Genomic DNA, 18,896 nt, shown 5'->3' with positions numbered 1-18,896 from the left:
TACTACAGCTTATATATCTAGAAATATTCTGAGACAAATAGGCTACATCAACCTAAAGTGTCAGATTCCGTGATTGCTTAAGATTAACATGACTTTAGAGATAAAATATCTGTGATTTTCAATAGTGCAAGTAAATCCTCCAAACAAGTTCAGATTAAAAAGTCAAATGTGGGGTCGGCCCGGTGGCTCAGGCGGTTAGAGCTCCGTGCTCCTAACTCCGAAGGCTGCCGGTTCGATTCCCACATGGGCCAGTGGGCTCTCAACCACAAGGTTGCAGGTTCGATTCCTCAAGTCCCGCAAGGGCCCCCTGCAACTAGTAACACAACTGGATCTGGAGTGAGCTGCGCCCTCCACAACTAAGACTGAAAGGACAACAACTTGACTTGGGAAAAAGTCCTGGAAATTCACACTGTTCCCCAATAAAGTCCTGTTCCCCTTCCCCAATAAAATCTTAAAAAAAAAAAAAGTCAAATGTGAATTCCCTATACTATAATACAGTCACAATATGTAACATCTTTCCACATTTTAAAAAGATATTTAAATGTATGAATGTTGAAAGGTCTAAGATATACCATTAGGTGAAAAATGCAAACAATACATTTTATATTTATATAAAGAAAAGTCAACCCATGCATTTCTAGGTATTCAAATATATACGTATATAAATATCTTCCAAAAGGCATAAAAGGTACTCACCTAATTAATAACAGTGGTTATCTTTAAGGAAGGGAGTGGACTTGCATAAGGTGAGTATGGATTTTAGCTTTATTGGCATTGCCTGAAATTTTTTAATAGCAGAAATGTGAAAAAATAGATGAGAGCATATTACTAAGTCACAGAATCCCTTGTGCCTTATTTGAATATTGGAGATGGAAGGGGTAAGTATTTGTTTAATTTTATACAAATACAAGTATATTTTTCTGGGCCCTTAAAGGAGGGTGCACTACATACAGCTTTCACTAACTATGTTTAGAAATTCTTTCATAGAGTGAGTTACACAGTTTTCCTACAGAGAAGAAAAGCTCAGTGGCTGATAGCACTGATAACAACAACAAAAAAAAAACTAACTCACAAATTAGAAAGATTAAGGAAAAATATATTTGTTAGTTGTACGTAGTGATAATTGGAAGCATGTAATTAAGCATAATTCTCAGAGTTACAATATAGCGTCTGGATATTCTATTAAATAAACGAAGTACTTAAGTTTCACTTTTTATTAGTTTTATTATTTCAAAATATTTGATTTGCCCAGTCCATGACACAAAAAAGACATGTTGACTAAATACAACCTAATTTCCGTAGCCTGAGGGGATTCATGCATCATTACCTGATTGCCTGCAATACTGTTGATAGGTTTCATGGCTCCCAAGCTTCCCTCAGTTGTGATAGTTCTTCTCTCCCTGAGAATTTATTCATTTCTATTGTTCCCTCATCTTCTTCTTCCATAAGCATCCTTTCTTGGGGTGACATTTTCTCTATATTACTTTCGTCATGTAGTGTTCTTTGCAGAGGGTCTCTATCCGGAAGTGATCTCTGGGACTGGGATGCATTTTGTTCTGGGAATTCATAACCCACCAGTGGATCTCTCATCGCTCCAGGACCACCGAGCCCGTTCTCAGGTTTCGGAGGCTGGTGCTTCTCCTTATGCTCATACATAGTCAGTCTCCTCTCAATCACCTCACGAATTAACACTGAAAAATTGTATTACAGAAGTCACTGTGATTTTTTTTTGTAGTTTAGTAGTTATAATGCTGACTTATAGATGAGTATAAAACATTCACCAGACCTCACCCCTCCCCTATACCATAACCTTTTATATAAAGCATACTTGACTTCTGTGCCACTTAATGAATATGAATTATATTCAATGCCTGTTTTAACAAGGTTTCATTTATGAAGTAATGACAAAAGATATTAATTCTGATCAAATTATAGAAGATCCAAAAATAATATTGAGGATAAAAATCTGCACCTTTGTTAATGTAATTGATATACTGAAAAATTAAGAACTAAAACTGTAAAATTAACATTTCTTCTATTTATTCTTTCTACTGAAAAACTTTAGAGACGACTTTTAAATAAAATAAAAGAACATACTGTCAAGGACTGTTCTTCCCACCATGGTGTATTCCATCGTTTTGTCAACTTCATTCATTAGCCATGGAAGAAATCCTATCTCAATATCTATGATAAATAAAAAGTTAATTTTAATCAGTAAGTAATTTTTATGAATCATTATAGATAGGAAGAATCTGTGATTTCCCCCTAATGTTACAGATACATCAACAATTGTTTTCTTAACACAAAATGCTAAATAGACTCATACAGCATTACTTTTGCTATATTCTCTATATATGTTCCGGTCCATTTCCTTTCTATTGCAGTAGAAATAGTATTTTAAAAACCGGCCTTCGTTGGAGCCAAAGCCTTTAGAGCTGACTTTATAGGTGCAATCTGCGATGGGTCAAGGAGGTGGGGGGTGGGGTGGGCATGTGCAATCTAAACGCATTTCCAACCTGGGATTGAGTGATGCCTGTAAAAAGAATGCCCCACCTGAAGCCTGGGCCTTAACAGCAGCTGATCAAGACTCAGAGGATACAGGTCAGAGGGCATCTGAGAGCAAGGCTATCTAGAAATGGGTCAGAAACCAGGTGTTTCCGTTAGTGATAAAATTTGTTCAAACTGAAATAGAAATCTACTCTACTACTGTATAAGCCTTTTAAAGATATGGTCCATTACAATACACATTTTAATGTTCTCAAATGGCTTTTTTCGGGGCAAGCATCTAATTTTTATTTTTCAACAGGTGACATAGTGTGATAGAACGTTATATTTACTACTATAAATAATTTTTAGCTACTGTGTTTCCCCGAAAATAAGACTGGGTTTTATATTAATTTTTGCTCCATTAGGGCTTATTTTCAGGGGATGTCTTATTTTTTCATGTACAACAATCTACATATATTCAAACACAGTCACGTCATCTTCTTCTGGAACATCGTCATAATGTATTAAATGCGTCCATCGGGCTGAGATCTTAATTGGGGCTTATTTTCAGGGTAGGTCTTATTTTGGGGGAAACATGGTAGGCATGAATCTCATTTACAGTCTTTTAAATGATCTATAACTTTCAGAAATTCATGAGAACAAAAGATTGCTGGTGTCTGTGACTAAAACAGCAAGAAGGTGGCCAGGCAGCACGGCAAGAGCACTGGGCCTGAGTCCAAGTTCTGGTCGGTCTGAGAACTAAAGGCTTCCCTGCCTGAGTGAGCACTCAGGAGCAAGGTGTTTAACTTCTCTATACTTCCATTTCTACTTCTGAAAAATGGGCATTAATCTGCCCTATCCACTCCTCAGGGTTACTGGGAGGGTCAAATGGCATCATGTATGAAAAACACTATATAAATTAGGAAGTACAATATAATATAAATTAATAATATTTGTCTGTAATCTGACATCTATGTATTGAATTGAATATGTAATCAGTGAAAATTAACACTACTAACATCTGCCCCCAACTACAATAGGACCACCTGAAATAGGACCCGTGCACAAAGCATTATGGATTTAAGCACTTTTGAGTCCGACAAAGGAGGGTGGCAGTGAGAAAATGGCAACCCTTACCCTTCATTTGGCCAGACTAGCTGAGGAGAGGTGGCTCTGAGGGAACGCTAACAGGCAGCTAACAGGTGTGGTATGGGTTCTGTAAAGGCGGACATCAGATCTCCAAAACCTAAAACAGCCCATGCATCATGTAAGCCTAATTACTAAAAACAACCTTGCTGGCTGCCCCCAAAGAATTTTTTATTAGAATAGGAAATCAGCTTAGAAAAAGTAACAACTGACACATAATAGTGCTTTACAGCTTACAAAAGTTTCATATATATTATGACAGTTAAAATCTTAAATAATCCTCATTTCACACATAAGGAAACTGAAGGTCATAAAGCTTGTTAATGATGAAAGTAGAACCCAAACTCAAAGTTTTTGACATGAAATCCATATTTCTTTCTACTATCCAATGTTGCTTCTCAATAAAGACAAACTAACATCCTAAAATCAAGATCTTTATAATACACTTATTAGTAATAGCATTTAAAACAACTATAATTGGCTTTTTAATTTGCTTCAGAGATAGAAAGATTCCAATTCAAAATAAAAAAGGGCATGAGATAAATTTGAACTGTTAAGAGGATGCTTATTTTAACAGAGTTAATCTAATAAAAACCTCCACAAACCTCTTTCAATGGGATCAAAAAAGTAGCCACCATCCCTGAGGCTGCCAAAAACAGAAGGGAGCAGGTCGGCCAGGTACCACTGCGCGAACGCTCGGGCAGCGATTTTCTGTGAGGTCTCACTGCGCTTGTGCACCACATCCCACTGCTGCTGCTTCCGACGTACCTGCCCAGAGAAAAACACCCCCACCGATGGTTACCGAGCTATTACGTCCTCCCCAACTACAGGAGCTAGTGAGTGGAAGACTTTTCACTCACATTTGTATCAAAAAATGGACAGCAAGGTGTCTATTAAAGATTCATATTTTTCATCAAGATTTTAATGAATTCCAACAACTAGTCGGTACTAAACTCAGGAAAGAGCTGGAGCTTAAGGTAAAATGCATCTCCTGATCCATTTGCAAGTAAAACAATTTCAAGGTATACATGTTTGATTATATGGATGGTATCAAAGGATTATAATAGTGATATGTATTGTCACTTAGTATCATAAAGTATTGCTGATAAGAAAATTATAGTTGCTTAGACCTCTTCGGTAAAGAACTTGGGCCAGTGAATTGTCTTATTTGTAATGATTCTTTAAATTCAGAAAGTTCTGAAAATTATAAAACCTCTCTTTTTTTGTTGTTACTTCTTGTAGACCATATATATTTATAAAGCTAATGAACCATCTTCTCTACTCCCATGTAGAAGTGGGAGCATTAATATATTTTCTAATTAAGTCTATTTTCAAAGTTTAAGCAAATATAAATCTAGATATTTGTATTTTTTTCATAATATATTTCCTAAAAGTAAATAAACTAACAAATAAGTATTGTTTCATATATATTTCACTGATTAATTCAACAAAGCTAATTTTGTCAGTGTTCATTTTATAATGCAAATAAACAGTCCTGCATTTGTATCATCTTTACCATAAGCCTTATGCTCTTTACACAATTATTCATTTTGGAGGAAAACTGAAAGTCCATTTGAGTAGATATTGAGTAGGATATCCCAACAACTAAGACTTTCCGTGTAGTAAGTTGGACTCTTTGGGAAGTTATTTTAATTCTTTTAGGTATTCAGGCACTACTTTATAATTTATTATTTCAGTGTACAAGATTGGGTGACAGTTATTGCCAGACTTAGAAAGACGCTTAAAGACGACTGAGCCTAGTGGTTCCTAATTAGAGGTTATTGGCATATTTTAAAAACTGGATTCTAAACCTTTTCTTATTAAAGATTCTAAAAACCTGTAATCTAAAAAATATTCTATAAGGACCCAAGTGGTTCTGGTGTATCCTTAAGGGTATAGAGAAAGGCCCGGCCACTGAGAAAAGACCCAGGATTCTATCCAGATCCTCTTCTGCTTATCCCTCACCTCTCTCAGATTTATTCCACTTTTTCCTTCCACCTTTTCTGCTACTGACTCATGGCAAACTGATGCATTTCTTTCAGTAGGACTCTTGATATTTAAGAGTCCTTTTCAGTTGGGACATATGTAATTTAAATTATTCCATTTAGGAACTTTTGGGAACTCTTTATACATTTATATATGCCGGAATTTAAAAGATGTAATTCGTTTCATGAAAGATCTATGATCTATGGAACAGGAGAGACCTGAACAACAAATACTATAGGTCTTTTCTAACATCTTTTCAAAGATCGTTAGCTTTATGACGTGCCACATGTAATTTTGAATATAATCTGTTAAATACCCAAATGACTGTCTAAAAAAGAAAAACAGAATTTTATACTTTTTCCTCTCGGTGTCGTCTCTCTTGTTCTTCAAGTCTCTGAATTTCAGCAAGTTCGACATTGTGTAACTCTTCATACACAAACTGACTGGTCCGCAGATTAGCCAACTCTTCCTCTTCCATTACTTCCAGAAGAGACTGCTCAATAGTCTTTCCCACCAAAACTTCTAACATTGGTTTAACTTCAAGGTCAAAGTCAAAGAGCTTAAATGCACAAAACAAAGCAAATTTCAAATTATAATCATGAATGACTGCTCAATGAAAAAATATCCAGAACAGTAGCAATAACAAGATACTATATATTCAGTGTCTTTTGTGTATGCAACACCATGAGGGTGCTTTATTTATGGTTTCCAATCCTCAAAACAGCCCTGCAAAGCATACAGAATAGCATTTTGTTTACAGGTAAAAATTGTCAGTTATAAAAAGACCTACACAGTCATCAAATGAACCCTGATACTCAACAATTTTAAGATCAAACTCTGAAACCCAAGGAAAATGTCCTTGTCTTTCTTATTCCTTGCCTTTCCTGCTCAATTTTTACTCGCTGTTTTTGGTAACAGTTTGAAAAAACTAAGAAACAAGAATAATGGCTATTATGGCGATTCATCTCTAAGATTTAGAGGCAAATATACTCTGTGTAGTTTATGAAGACTTATTTCTCATTATCCATGACAGTTCTTTCAAGTTCCTTCAAGTCTTAAACCTCATTTAAGTCATTATACACATAAGCATTGCCTTCTCTTCTTCAATTTCATAAACTGGCCAATTTATACATTCCACATTGATTATGAAAATGTAATTATTTTAGAATGTTTTAAACGCAGATTATCTTCATAAAATTTATGTAATCTCTAAGCAGCTAATAATAGAATCTTTTCTACCAGAAGTATTATTTTTCCTTATTTGGTACAAATCTACTTATATTCATACATTAGGCAAGTCGGCAGACTCATACATTTCAAATGTATAAATACTCTAAAAACATTTCTAATGATTTTCATTTCTGATCAGCAAAGGGGAAATCAGAACATGGTATTTAAAAACAGTTCTGAGTATTTCATGATAAAACTTTTAAGAGACACATTTGGAAAGACATCTAGTAAGTAGAATCTTTCTATAGTGGTTTGCACTCATATTAAGCTTTTAACTAAACCTAACTTTACTTATTTATAATAAAGATAGAGGAAGTCCAAATAATATACTGTACCTCTCCTTCTAGTATTTGGGTGGCCACATCTTTGCCAGTTTTGGCAGGAATAAAGAGTGGTGTTGGTGGTCTGTCCAAAAATGCATCTGTTTGGCATTCCATATCAACTTCTATTACGCGGTCAGCAATTTCTTCAAGATATAATTCTAAGAGAATACCATATACATTGATTTTGAAATTCTGGTCTATTTCAAGATTATGTGTGTATCTGAAACTTCAGTTTCTTCAAAATAGAATTAAATAGATCAGAAAATAAGTTTTGGGAAGAAAATACTCAAATGTGGGGTTCAATTCACATATTGTACTAAGCATTTTTATATATTTGGAAGACCATAGAGTCAGTCAGGCTAGAATAGTTATTGAATGTCAAGAAAGCACTGAGATTTGTATTTAAAAATAAAACTAAAGAAGAACTTAAAACCATGTATGTAAGATGCAAAGTGTAATAGGGAATGGAAAGTTAATAATCTATGTAATTGAGTCCTAAGAGAGTAAACGTATAAAGATTTGAAAATACCTGGATATTTAAAAAAATTATGCACCACATTACCATGTTACTTGATGCTCCCTCTAGCCTATAGATTATAAATAGATATATAAAAACAAATTTCACCTTAAAAAATATATATCAGGCCAGGGCAGTGTGGTATCAAGCAGAGAACATGAGAACTGCAGTCAGATGTGGAACGCAGGACCTAGCCAGATTACATCCTCTTTGGGCCTCAGTTTCTTTGTAAAAGGGATCGTAATTATCTGTCACGTGTTTGAAATAATAAAGGAGATACATAGGTCCAGGACCTGGCACAGTCTCTGAGATACAGGAAATAGTTAAAAGGCAGCTGCTCTTGTATCACTTAATGTTCTGATGGTAGAAATAAACTTTAAAATTTAGTTCTCACAGAATTACAACTATGCTGGCTAATCACAGACACACTCATTCGAGGCTTGGCCTCAAGGTAGGGGAAAAAGCATGGAATGGTTCTCTTCCTTTCACTCTTACTACTCAGAAATAACTGATGAATTCACTCACCATCTTGGCAGGGAGCAAGGTGAATCCTGAGTAGTTACATGGGTCCAAGGAAAACACCAAGTACTGTCTGATTATCAAGATTCTGTTAACAACACAGCGAGACCCTATAGGTTCAGGGAAGCCTCGCTAGCTGAGAACAGTTAGACCAGTAGGAAAAGCCTGGCACTGGCCTAGAAGAGCTGGAGTGGCTCTGGGGGATATGCAAAGTGAAAGGAGAACAAAGGAGAGAACAGCAGAGAACACGGTGAGAGAGGATGAGGACCCACATCTGAAGGGTTTACTCTTCTCAAAAGACAAATAAAAGGCCAAACTCGAAACTACATTGCTCTCCTCTCCTGGAAGTCCAACCGTGATTCATGTTGGGCTATAAAAATGAGAAATAATACCCGTTTGAGAGTAACTATGTGAAAAGGGCTAAGGGAGCATCTGGTCATAAAATTATTATTTTTTTAAAAACCCATCTCATACTTCCTGGTATACCCAATATAATAATAGTAATACATAGTCTGAATTTTTAAAAAAACTTTTATTTAAGTGTGTTTTTCCAGGACCCATCAGCTCCAAGTCAAGTAGTTGTTTCAATCTAGTTGTGGAGGGGGTAGCTCAGTGGCCCATGTGGGGATCGAACTGGCGACCTTGTTAAGAGCACCGCGTTCTAACCAACTGAGCAACAGCCGCCCCCTAGTCTGAATTTTCTTAATGAATGGGCTTCTTCTACCAACTCACAGGAGAAGTACTGGATAGCATAATAGCTACGTACCTAATATAAAGGTCAAATAAAAAAGGACTTAAAAACCCGAGCAAGCCCAGGAGCCGCGATGCCAACAGTCACCTGTTTGCACATCCACATGCTTTCTGCCTTCCACAGGTTCCGGCGTTTGTGGTCTGAACTGCTCTTGGATTCGTTTTCTGGCAAGAGCCCTCTTCTTAGCTTGCTGTTGTCTCTGCATCTCTATACTCTCAGGCTGCCCAGACAGAGTGACAGAAAAAGCATCTCAAGTTTAGAAGATATTTCTCTTACATAGAGCTGTCACTCCAAAAGTGATTCCTGGATAGTGTAAAAGCTCCTGCCATCTTTGGCTTCCTGATTATCAGTCACCTGGTGACTAAAATTTTATTTGAGCTAATGCCAGATAATTATAAAGGTGTCTGACAACACATAAAAGTAACTGCAAAGTATGATTGTTAACTGGGATAAATGGGTACAGAATCTTATCTAATGAACTATTCTTCCTCATTCAAATATTTTTACCATGAATTCCTCTCGTGCCTAGTAACCTAGTATACTTATGTAACCATTTAGTTACAATAAATTTTAATATGTAGTTAAGAAATTGAAAAGCATTACAATTTTTTTTTAAAATCTGAATTTCACTTGGACAGAATTTCCTTAAAAAATATCTTTAGTCCAAACAAAGCCTGTCCAAGTGCATGAAACAATAGCTAAGTGATTAAAAATGTAATTATTCACAGTACTTCGGCACTATTTGGAGGTCCCTGATTTTGTATCTGTATCTCATTTTGAAAACATTCTCTAGTAAATCTGTCTTACCTCAAGGCAAATATGAAAACAGTGGGGAAATATGAAGGTACTTTAATATTTAAAATTAGAATTCTAACAACATTTTACCTGAAATGACAATGTAACCCTATAATCACATACCCCTAATACAATGGCTATTGTCATTTAAATGTGTAGTTCTTTTAAGTTGTGATGATACCACACTTTTTATACTATTTTTCTAATGTAACATTATCTATCACAAACTTTCCCCATATTTGCATTATATAGTGGAAAGAAGAGCACTGGCTCTGAAGCTCAAATTCCAAGTCTTCAATTTATTAATTACTAGGATTAGTAAAGCTTGGACTAATAACCTACGTTTCAGATATTCAGTTTTATCATCTGTACAATGGGAATACCGACAACACCTATCTAAGGTTTTGGTTGTAAGGAACAAATCAAATGATATGTAACAAGCCTAACAATACCTGACATAGAACAGCTCTTCCCATACATAATTAATCATTTCCTTTTATTTTAAAATAATATAGCCACATTACCCCCCACCCATCATGTACAATTCCATTTTTCTAATACAATTACTAGTATCATTTTGGGATCATTTTGTGAAGGCTTTTTCTTAAAACTTTTTAAAATTCAAGTGTGTTTTTCCAGGACCCATCAGCTCCAAGTCAAGTAGTTGTTTCAATCTAGTTGTGGCCCACGTGGGGATTGAACCGGCAACCTTGTTGTTAAGAGTACCTTGCTCTAACCAACTGAGCTAAACGGCCACCTGGCTTTTTTTCTTTGTGTATATATTCTACATTATTATAAATATGCTTGATTTATTTCCATTTTCTTAATGGAACAGAATTACAGTCATGCGCTATAACAACATTTTGGTCAATGATGGACCACATATATGATGGTGGTCCCATAAGATTATAATGGAGCTGAAAAATTCCTATCACTTAGTGACATTGTAACATTGTCACTTTGTAACACTGTAGTGCAATGTATTACTCACGTTTGTGGTGATGCTGTTGTACACAAATGTATAGCACTGCCAGTTGTATAAAAGTATAGCACAATATATACAGCACATAACACTCGATAATGGTAATAAATGACTGTTACTGGTTTAAGTGTTTACCACACTATACTTTTTATCGTTATTTTAGAGTGTACTCTTTCTACTTACAAAAAAATGTTTGCTGTAACACAGTATGCTATGTTATGCTGGTATCAGCCCTATATATCTCGTGTTTACAGTGTCTCTTAATTGCATCATTTTCCCTTGTGCGTGATTTAATCTCGTGTTGTTCCATATAGTCACGTGCTCTACAGGCTTGTAGCCCAGGAACAATAGGCTATGCCACATGGCCTGGGTGTGTAGTAGGCACTACCATCCAGGATTGCACGAGTGCACTCTGTGATGTTCGCACAATGATGAAATCGTTTAAAGATGCATTTCTTAGAACATACCTGTGGTTAACTGGGGCATGTTAAGCATCAACTCTTGAATGATTTGGGAGTAACATAAATACAACCTCATTTTAGAAACAAACACATTGCCCAACTTAACTGTTTCAAGGTCTAGTTAAAATATATTTTTAAAAGTTTTATTTTGAAATAACTCACAGGAGTTTGCAAAAACAGTAGAGTCCTGTGTACCCTTCACCCATTTTTTTCCAATGGTGACATTTTATATAATTGTAGCGTTAATATCAACATCAGGAAATTAACACTAGTAAAATATTAACAGATCTTAATTCAGTTTTCACATTTTTTCTATGCATTGATTTGTGTTTGTGTCTGTGTATATAGTTCCATGTGATTTTTAGCCCTAACACAGATTTGTAACCACCACCAGTCAATATAGAGGCCTGTTTCATTCCTTTATACAAGTCCTACCTTCATCCCTGTCCCCTGGCAACCACTAATCTGTTCTCCGTCTGTAGTTTTGTCTTTTTGAGAATGTTATATACAAGGAACATAAACTTTAGAGACTGGCTTTTTTCACTAAGCAAAATGCTCTGTCTGATATCCATCTAGGATGTTAAGTGTATCAATAGTTCAGTCTTTTTGTAGCTGAGTAGTAAGTACTTGATTGTACAGATGTGCCAGGTGTGTTTAACCATTTATTTATTGAAACACACTTAGGATGTGTTTTCAGTTTTTGGCTATATAAATAAAGCTGCTATTAATGTTCAATCATGTACAAGTTTATATGTTAATATAAGTTCCCATTCTCTGGGATAAATGTCTAAGAGTGCAACTGTGGAGTCAAATGGTAAATGCTTGTTAGTTTTAATAAGTAGCTACTGAACAATTTTCTAGAGTGGATGTGCCATTTTACATTCTCATCACCGATGTACGAGAGTTCCAGTTGCTCCACATCCTCACAAGCACTTGTTATTATCATTATTTAAAAATTTTGGGGGGGCTGGATGGCTCAGTTGGTTAGAGCACGAGGGTGGCCGGTTCAATTGGGCCACATGGGCCAGTGAGCTGCACCCTCCAACAACTAGGTTGAAAGACAAAGACTTGGAGCTGATGGGCCCTGGAGAAACACACTGTTCCCCAATATTCCCCAATACAATTTTAAAAAACGTTTTTTTGTTTGTTTGTTTTTAGCTTTTCTCACAGTTGTGTAGTTGTGGTTTTAATTTGCATTTCCCAAATGACTAATAAGGTTGATGTATTTTTTTAATGTCTTTATTTGCCATCCACATCTCTTCTTCGGTGAAATAGATGTTCACATCTTTTGACCATTTTCTAATTGAATTATTATTTTTATTTTTGAGAGTTGTTTATATATTCCAAACACATATAAGACCTTTATTGGATATGTGGTTTGCAAATATCTTCTTCGTCTGTAGCTTGTCTGTCCTCTTATAAGGATTTTTCACATCACAAAAGTTTTTAATTTTCATGAAGTCTAATTTATCATGTTTTCTTCTCTGGATTGTGCTTTGGGTGTCATGTCTAAGAACTCTCCGCTTAGCCCTAGATTCTGAAGATTTTTTTCCTTAAAAGTTTATAGTTTTACATTTGAAAATTAAACCCATGATCCATTTGAATTAATTTTTGTACATGGTGTAAGATTTAGGTTGTGGTTCGCTTAATTTCCTGCCTAGCACTGCCTTATATCACCTTGTTCTTTCCTGTTGCTGCCAGATAGTGTTGAACTTCAGCGTCCGCCTGGCTCTGCTGACACCATACCATCTCTTACCACTTCACTGCCCCTGAGTGAGGATGGAAGTTCACCTTCGTGTTCCACCTTGTTGGCACCACCTCAGTGGGTGAATCAAAGCACTGATTAGTAGTGCATTGTTGCTGCCATGTGGGGATGGAAGTCCAGCTCCCCACTGCAGCCTCATTGATACAATGGGGAAGGGCAGGGAAGTTTTTCCATTGGTGCTCGGCTGGAGGAGGGGTAGTATTGTAAAAGGGTTTCTGTTCTATTAGGCTGCCATTTTCCCAGTCTTTTAGATAGAGGGAGCAGGCTTTTTTTAGGGTATGCTGGTTGGTGGCTCCAGGTTGCAGGCTTCTCTAGTGCTCTGAATGGGATATGTGGGCGGCCAAAAGAAAAGCCAGGGAACTCATCACCATGTTGTTCAAATCCTGAGTTCCCTGGCCAGCCCATTTTCTTCTTTCCACCTTTCAGAGTCTTAACATAGTGTTTGTTTGTTGTGTTATGTCCAGGGTTTTTTAGTTGTAAGAGGAAGGAATAGGAAGGAACTGGTGAATCCTTGCCTGTCTGGAGGAAGTCTCAGTGTAGACTTTTAAAGGTGTTCATTGCTACTGCCACAAGAAAATACATGAAACATGTCAACATCACATATTTGAGCTGCTGTTTCCAAACGCTGGCTCCTAAACTGACTGTACCAGAACTGCCCAGAGAGGTTTATTAATAATACATATTCCTCGATGCAACTCCTGGAGGTTCTAATAGTAGATCCAGGGTATAGCTGAAGCACACGTTTTTAACGAGTTTTCTATGTGGTTTTTATGTACACTGCTTTGGAATGTCTAACATTCCATATATCATTCCATGTAGTTTTAAGCACTTACGTCATATAGTGTTTACAGACTAAACTTAACTATATTTCTTTTCTGTGATAAGAAATCATCACTCTTAATATCATGCCACATCTTACTCATTTCTGTATACTAGGTACCCAGCACAGGACCTAAAACTCAATAAGTATTTGTTGAGTGAATTAAAGAAAGAAGCATAATTCAGAATTTTTGATTAGATAATGATAATAGTATTGGAGTATAAGATAATTTAAACAAATCTAAATACATAAGATCAGTGCTACTTAAAGTGTGGTCCTCAGACTAGTGATATCTGTGAACTATTTGAATTGGTCTGTGACAATTTAATTATAGAAGATGAGAGTAAAAGTTTAGAAACTTTTAAAGTAGTTTTCCAGAGTTCTATTAATCTAAAAAAAATTAAGGCTTATATTTTTAATTTGGGGTGAAATATACACATGAAACTTATCATCTTACCACCATTTTTAAGTGTCCAGTTCAGTAGCATTAAGTACATTCACACGGTGGTACAACTATCACCACCATAAAGCTCCAGAACTCTTTTCATCTTGTAAAACTGGAACTCTGTACTGTATTAAATAATAACTCCCTACTCCCCCATGCTCCCAGCCTCTGGCAACCACTGTCAGGCTTGTATTTTGCATGTCTTTTTCTTTTTCTTTTTTCTAGTAATCCATATTCATTTTATTTTATAAATGTTTTAGTCTGCAACAGATTAGAAATTTAAAGAAAGAAACTAACAAACTGGTCCTTCATGTGTAGTGAGAAGCTCTGTGTTAGGCTATTTGAATTCTACTTACCAGTGGTACTGTTTGTAGAGCGTAAGTGTTGCCTCGGATCACCCTTCTGTCATACATTATGTTTCCATATTGCACAGGTTCTTCAGCTCTGTGAAACAGCAAGTTCTAAATAAATGCTCTAATAGACTATTGGTATCTATGTAGTCAACTCATTTTTAATAAGACCTAGACTAAGATGAACATGTTTTAAGAAAATAGAATTTTATTTTAGCACAGTCCATAAAATAAATGATAGCCATTTATGGAGTGTTCATTATATGCCAGACCTTTCACAGGTCATTTTATTTATTGCTCACAATAAGCTTCAAGTTGGGAATGATGTCCATTTGACAGAAGAGAAAGTAAACTCAGAGAAGAATCTGCCGAAAGTCACCTAGCTAGTAAGTGGCAGAGCTGGATTTAGGCTGTAAAATACTAACTACTTAACACTGAAAATGGCCCATTTAACACTGAAAAGGGGCCTTCCCTAAAGAACTGACAAAAGTTTGATTCAAGGGTTGAAAAGAATTACATTAATAGAATCAGGCTTGGTAAAAACACATTTCTCATTGATCTTTAACCTTAAAGATCTTTTAAAATCATATTGTTTTAAATACAGTATTAATACAATTTTAATTTTGGGCATCATAATGATCAATAGTGAAAAATACAGTTGTTACTTTCATTAAAAGTTCTTTAAATGATGTCCTATTTATGGTTCTGAAACCAAACATGGAACTATACCAAGAACAGTACTCTGTCAGAAGTGATTTTCAGAGGGGTAGGAAGTAGCTTATTCATCATATTCTGAAATCACTACTGGATAACCAGACTTCATACTTAAAACGCAGGCATGCTGCACTGCTCATCTTACTTGGCCTGTGGGCAGTCTTCAGCTTAGCTGTCTGCTCCTTCACTGAAGCACTCTCTTTTCTAAGCTTCTGGGATACAACCATATTCTTCTGATTGTTTTCCTCTAATTTCTCTTTCTCAGCCTGTGTTTGCTAGCTCCTTCTGTACTGGAGGATTTCCTCAGAGCTCAGCCTTCTCTTGTCCTTAGTCAACCTCATCCATTCTCAAGGTTTCACTTATGATCCATATACCTAAAACTCCCAATTTTATCTTTAGCTCAGAACTCTCCTCTGAGCTCCAGGCATGTATATCCAATTGATGTGCTCAATGACATCTCACTAAGGTATCTCAAAGGCAACCTCAAAATTGAACTACTTATCATTTCCCACTCCAACTTGTTACTTCTTTGCTGCTCCCTATTTCATTAAATGGTACCACTAACCACCCGATGGGCTTAATCTAGAAGCCTTGGAGTCATCCACGATTCTTCTTCCCTACTCCCTACATCCAGCAAGTGCTATTGATTCTACCCGCCCCCCCTAAATCTTTCTCACATCTATCCATTGCTCACTGCCCCCACTATCTTTTACCTGGACTACTGTAAAAATTTCTTAACTATCTGGAACAAAATTTCTCCCTCAATCTGTTCTATACATTGTAGCCAGTGATCTGTTAGAACGGAAAAATCCAAACATAACCCTTACTTGATTAAAGCCTGCCAGTGTTAATAATGAGGAAAAACTATGGTTTAGTTTTTATGCTATCAAAATCCAAAAAGAAAAAACACACCCATTAACACCTATTGCAGGTGAGGCTGTAGGTGAGGCTGTAGAGAAAACGATATGTTTAAACATTGCTGGAGAAAAGGTATATTGTTCCATCTGTTCATATTAAAAATATACATGACCTAACAATGCCACCCTGGGAATCAAACTCAAAAATAAAGAGACCAGTACATAAAATTATTTATTGGAATCTCCTTTGTGGTAAAAACTTGAAGCAAACTGAGTATCTATCAACAGTAGAAAATTTTAATAACTTACGGTATATCCATACAAGGGGCTATAATGCTATTAAAATAATTAGAGAGAGTTCCACAAAGAATTAAGTGAGAAAAGGAAATGTTGAGAATTGTGTATGTTACCATTGCTAGGAGGCAAAGCCCTTATATGTGTGTATCTGTATGTACATATTAACACATTTGTGCATAACTTGGTGGAGAAAAGCACAGCAGCGTTCATGCAAGGTCATCAACCTTGACAGCAGGAGAGGAAGAGCAGGTTTGCAAGGGAAGGGGATGGGGCACTACGAGTGTACTCAACATGAATGATAAGATAGGTAACGAAAAATGATAAACGTATTTATATAAAATTTAATATGTATGCATAGGTATACACAAAATTAAAAAGGAAATTAGAACTTGTAGAACAGGAGAAAGCCAATCACAGATTAATATGTGTATTATGATTCTATTTTGGAACTAAACCTTCTATATAAATGTACATATGCTCGTGTGTGTGTGTGTGTGTGTGTGTGTGTGTATGTGTGTGTACAAGCAAGGAGGTTGTAGGATAATAATGTAAGACTGTTAAATTTGGTTACAACGGGGAAGTGGGAGTAGAGGTGGGCAGGAGATAACTAACATTGCCTTTATGCAACCTTATTTTGTATTTTTCATTTGCTTCATGCATATATTACTTTCGTAAATTGAAAATCACCCCTACGGATAATTTTAAACTGAAAAATCAAATACACGTACATATCCCACTCCTTCCAATGGCTTGAATCAACAGATTTGCTAAACATAAGCAAGGTCCTGCAACCTGCTTATCAATTAATGCTATAAAAAAAATAGTTCCTAATGAACCACCATTGATTCTTATTTCATCTGTTGCTCAGATTTGACAGTAATGATTAGTAAGCAACCACTTAAAGGCACCAGACAGCATTTTTGAAAGGAGTCCCTTTTTAAATTGAATCCTTTTATAATATAAATAATCTCTCTAAATTTAAATTTTCTATTTTGGTTTTCTTAAAAGTGATAAGTATTTCTTAATTTAAAAAAGTCTTTGTCAGAATAGAATAATTACGAATTTGGGCTCTGTATGAAGTAAGCATCAAGAGTTACAGTTGCTGATGTTCAACCATTAATGCAACCATTTGTCTTGAGTGCTTCCTGGGATGTCTCAGGCAGGGTCCTGGGTGGACCAGACACACAGGCTCCTGCTTCCATGGAGCCTGCACTCTTGAGAAGTTCTGCTGATTCCAAAATGTGAGGCTTACAGAAAGAACTTCAAGAGAACCATAATGTTTGCGGTCCTTTCTAATATGGATATTTGGATACTCGCAGATATTCATTACTGTAAAAACACAAGTTGGGGTCCAGCAGGAAAGGATAACCCGATTCCTGATCAAAGACTGGTGTGCACAGAGCTTCAGTTGGCTCCCATTTTGGACGTGCGATTATTGTGACACTTTCGTACCTCCGTTTTCTTATTTGCATAATGGCGTTATAAACTAACCTCACAGCCCTGTGGACTACCTAAGAAAAGCACGTAAATGCGCCTCCTAAAGGGCCTGACACATAGCTGGCCAACAATACACATTAGTTGGCTCCAACTTCGTGAAAGAAGTCGGCTCCGTGTAAATGTCACCGATCTTGCCAGCCATCCATTGTCCCTAAGTGTTAACCACCGGGGGCTGCCCCTGCCCCCTCTGGCTTCATTCCTCCACACGAGACTTCTGTAGGGAGGACGTTTGATTTCGGCGGAGTGGAGAAGGGCTAGCAGCACAGGCAGGTTTCACCGGGGCGAAGGCGCTAGGCCTCCGAGGCCCGGGACCGGGCGCGGCGGACACCGCACGGGGGCTGCAGGCTCACTCACGGCTGCGGCAGGCTGTCTCGGTACCGGCGGCGCTGGCAGGGCGGGGGCCGGGGCCGGCTGGTGTAGGTGTAGGTGCCCACGGCCCGCGAGGCGTGGTTGGCCAACATGGAGGCCTCCACCGGGATGGGACAACTTAGCTTTCGATGGAGTTTGGCTTTGAAGCAGGTGGGGGCTGAGGCGTCGTGGGAGCCCGAGTCGTGCCAAGGGCAGGGACTCCGGGATGAAGGAGAGGCGGCAACAAGGGACGCGAGCGGCACCGGAAGTCGCCAGGTAAGAGGGGAGAGCTCCAGTCTCCAGGGAACAGCGCGCTCGCCCGCGGGCCCGCACCCGTTGCATAGCAACCACGAGTTCCGCCTGGGGCGGGACCTCCAGGCAGTTCCTGCCCGCGGGTTGCTGGGCAAGGCCCTTCCGGCGCCCTTCCGGCTTTGACTCCGCCCACCTGCGCTCCCCTGGTACACGCGCCTGCGCGTTAGGAGCACTGTGGTTAAGGAGCGGTCGCAGCGTCCTCCGCGGGGGCCATGGCAACTCACGGCCGCGGTTCTCATCCCCACTTTGGAGTTTGGCTTTGGGGGCAGATGTTGGCGCCATGGCCCGCTCGTT

General features: G+C 37.5%; 1 protein-coding gene across 2 annotated transcripts; it reads right to left on the bottom strand.

Moving 5' to 3' along the window:
* Positions 1-488: 488 nt before the first annotated feature.
* On the bottom strand, positions 489-18,642 carry RSPH3 (radial spoke head 3). 2 transcript variants are annotated; one of them, XM_081030758.1, is made up of 8 exons: positions 18,297-18,642; positions 14,584-14,671; positions 9,047-9,179; positions 7,185-7,330; positions 5,975-6,178; positions 4,239-4,401; positions 2,098-2,184; positions 489-1,691 (listed from the first exon to the last, which is right to left on the bottom strand). In XM_081030758.1, the coding sequence occupies exons 1-8, from the start codon at positions 18,401-18,403 to the stop codon at positions 1,357-1,359; spliced, it is 1,263 nt and encodes a 420-aa protein (XP_080886884.1). In that variant the 5' UTR covers positions 18,404-18,642; the 3' UTR covers positions 489-1,356. The 2 variants fall into 2 exon arrangements, with proteins under 2 accessions (XP_080886884.1, XP_080886885.1); XM_081030759.1 differs by having other exon boundaries at positions 744-1,691; positions 17,937-18,635.
* Between the last annotated feature and the right edge of the window lie 254 nt (positions 18,643-18,896).

This window comes from Rhinolophus hipposideros, assembly GCF_964194185.1.
Source record: "Rhinolophus hipposideros genome assembly, chromosome: 3".
In the NCBI taxonomy this organism is placed as follows: domain Eukaryota; kingdom Metazoa; phylum Chordata; class Mammalia; order Chiroptera; family Rhinolophidae; genus Rhinolophus; species Rhinolophus hipposideros.
Note: the sequence above shows the minus strand (reverse complement) of the source record. Positions and strands in the feature narration are given on the sequence as shown.

Coding starts and splice junctions, on each gene's coding strand:
- RSPH3 (XM_081030758.1), bottom strand. CDS start 18,403: ATGTTGGCCAACCACGCCTCGCGGGCCGTGGGCACCTACACCTACACC. Junction 7,331..9,046: donor GCATGTGGATGTGCAAACAG/GTGACTGTTGGC, acceptor GTATTCTCTTAG/AATTATATCTTGAAGAAATT. Junction 6,179..7,184: donor CCCAAATACTAGAAGGAGAG/GTACAGTATATT, acceptor TGTGCATTTAAG/CTCTTTGACTTTGACCTTGA.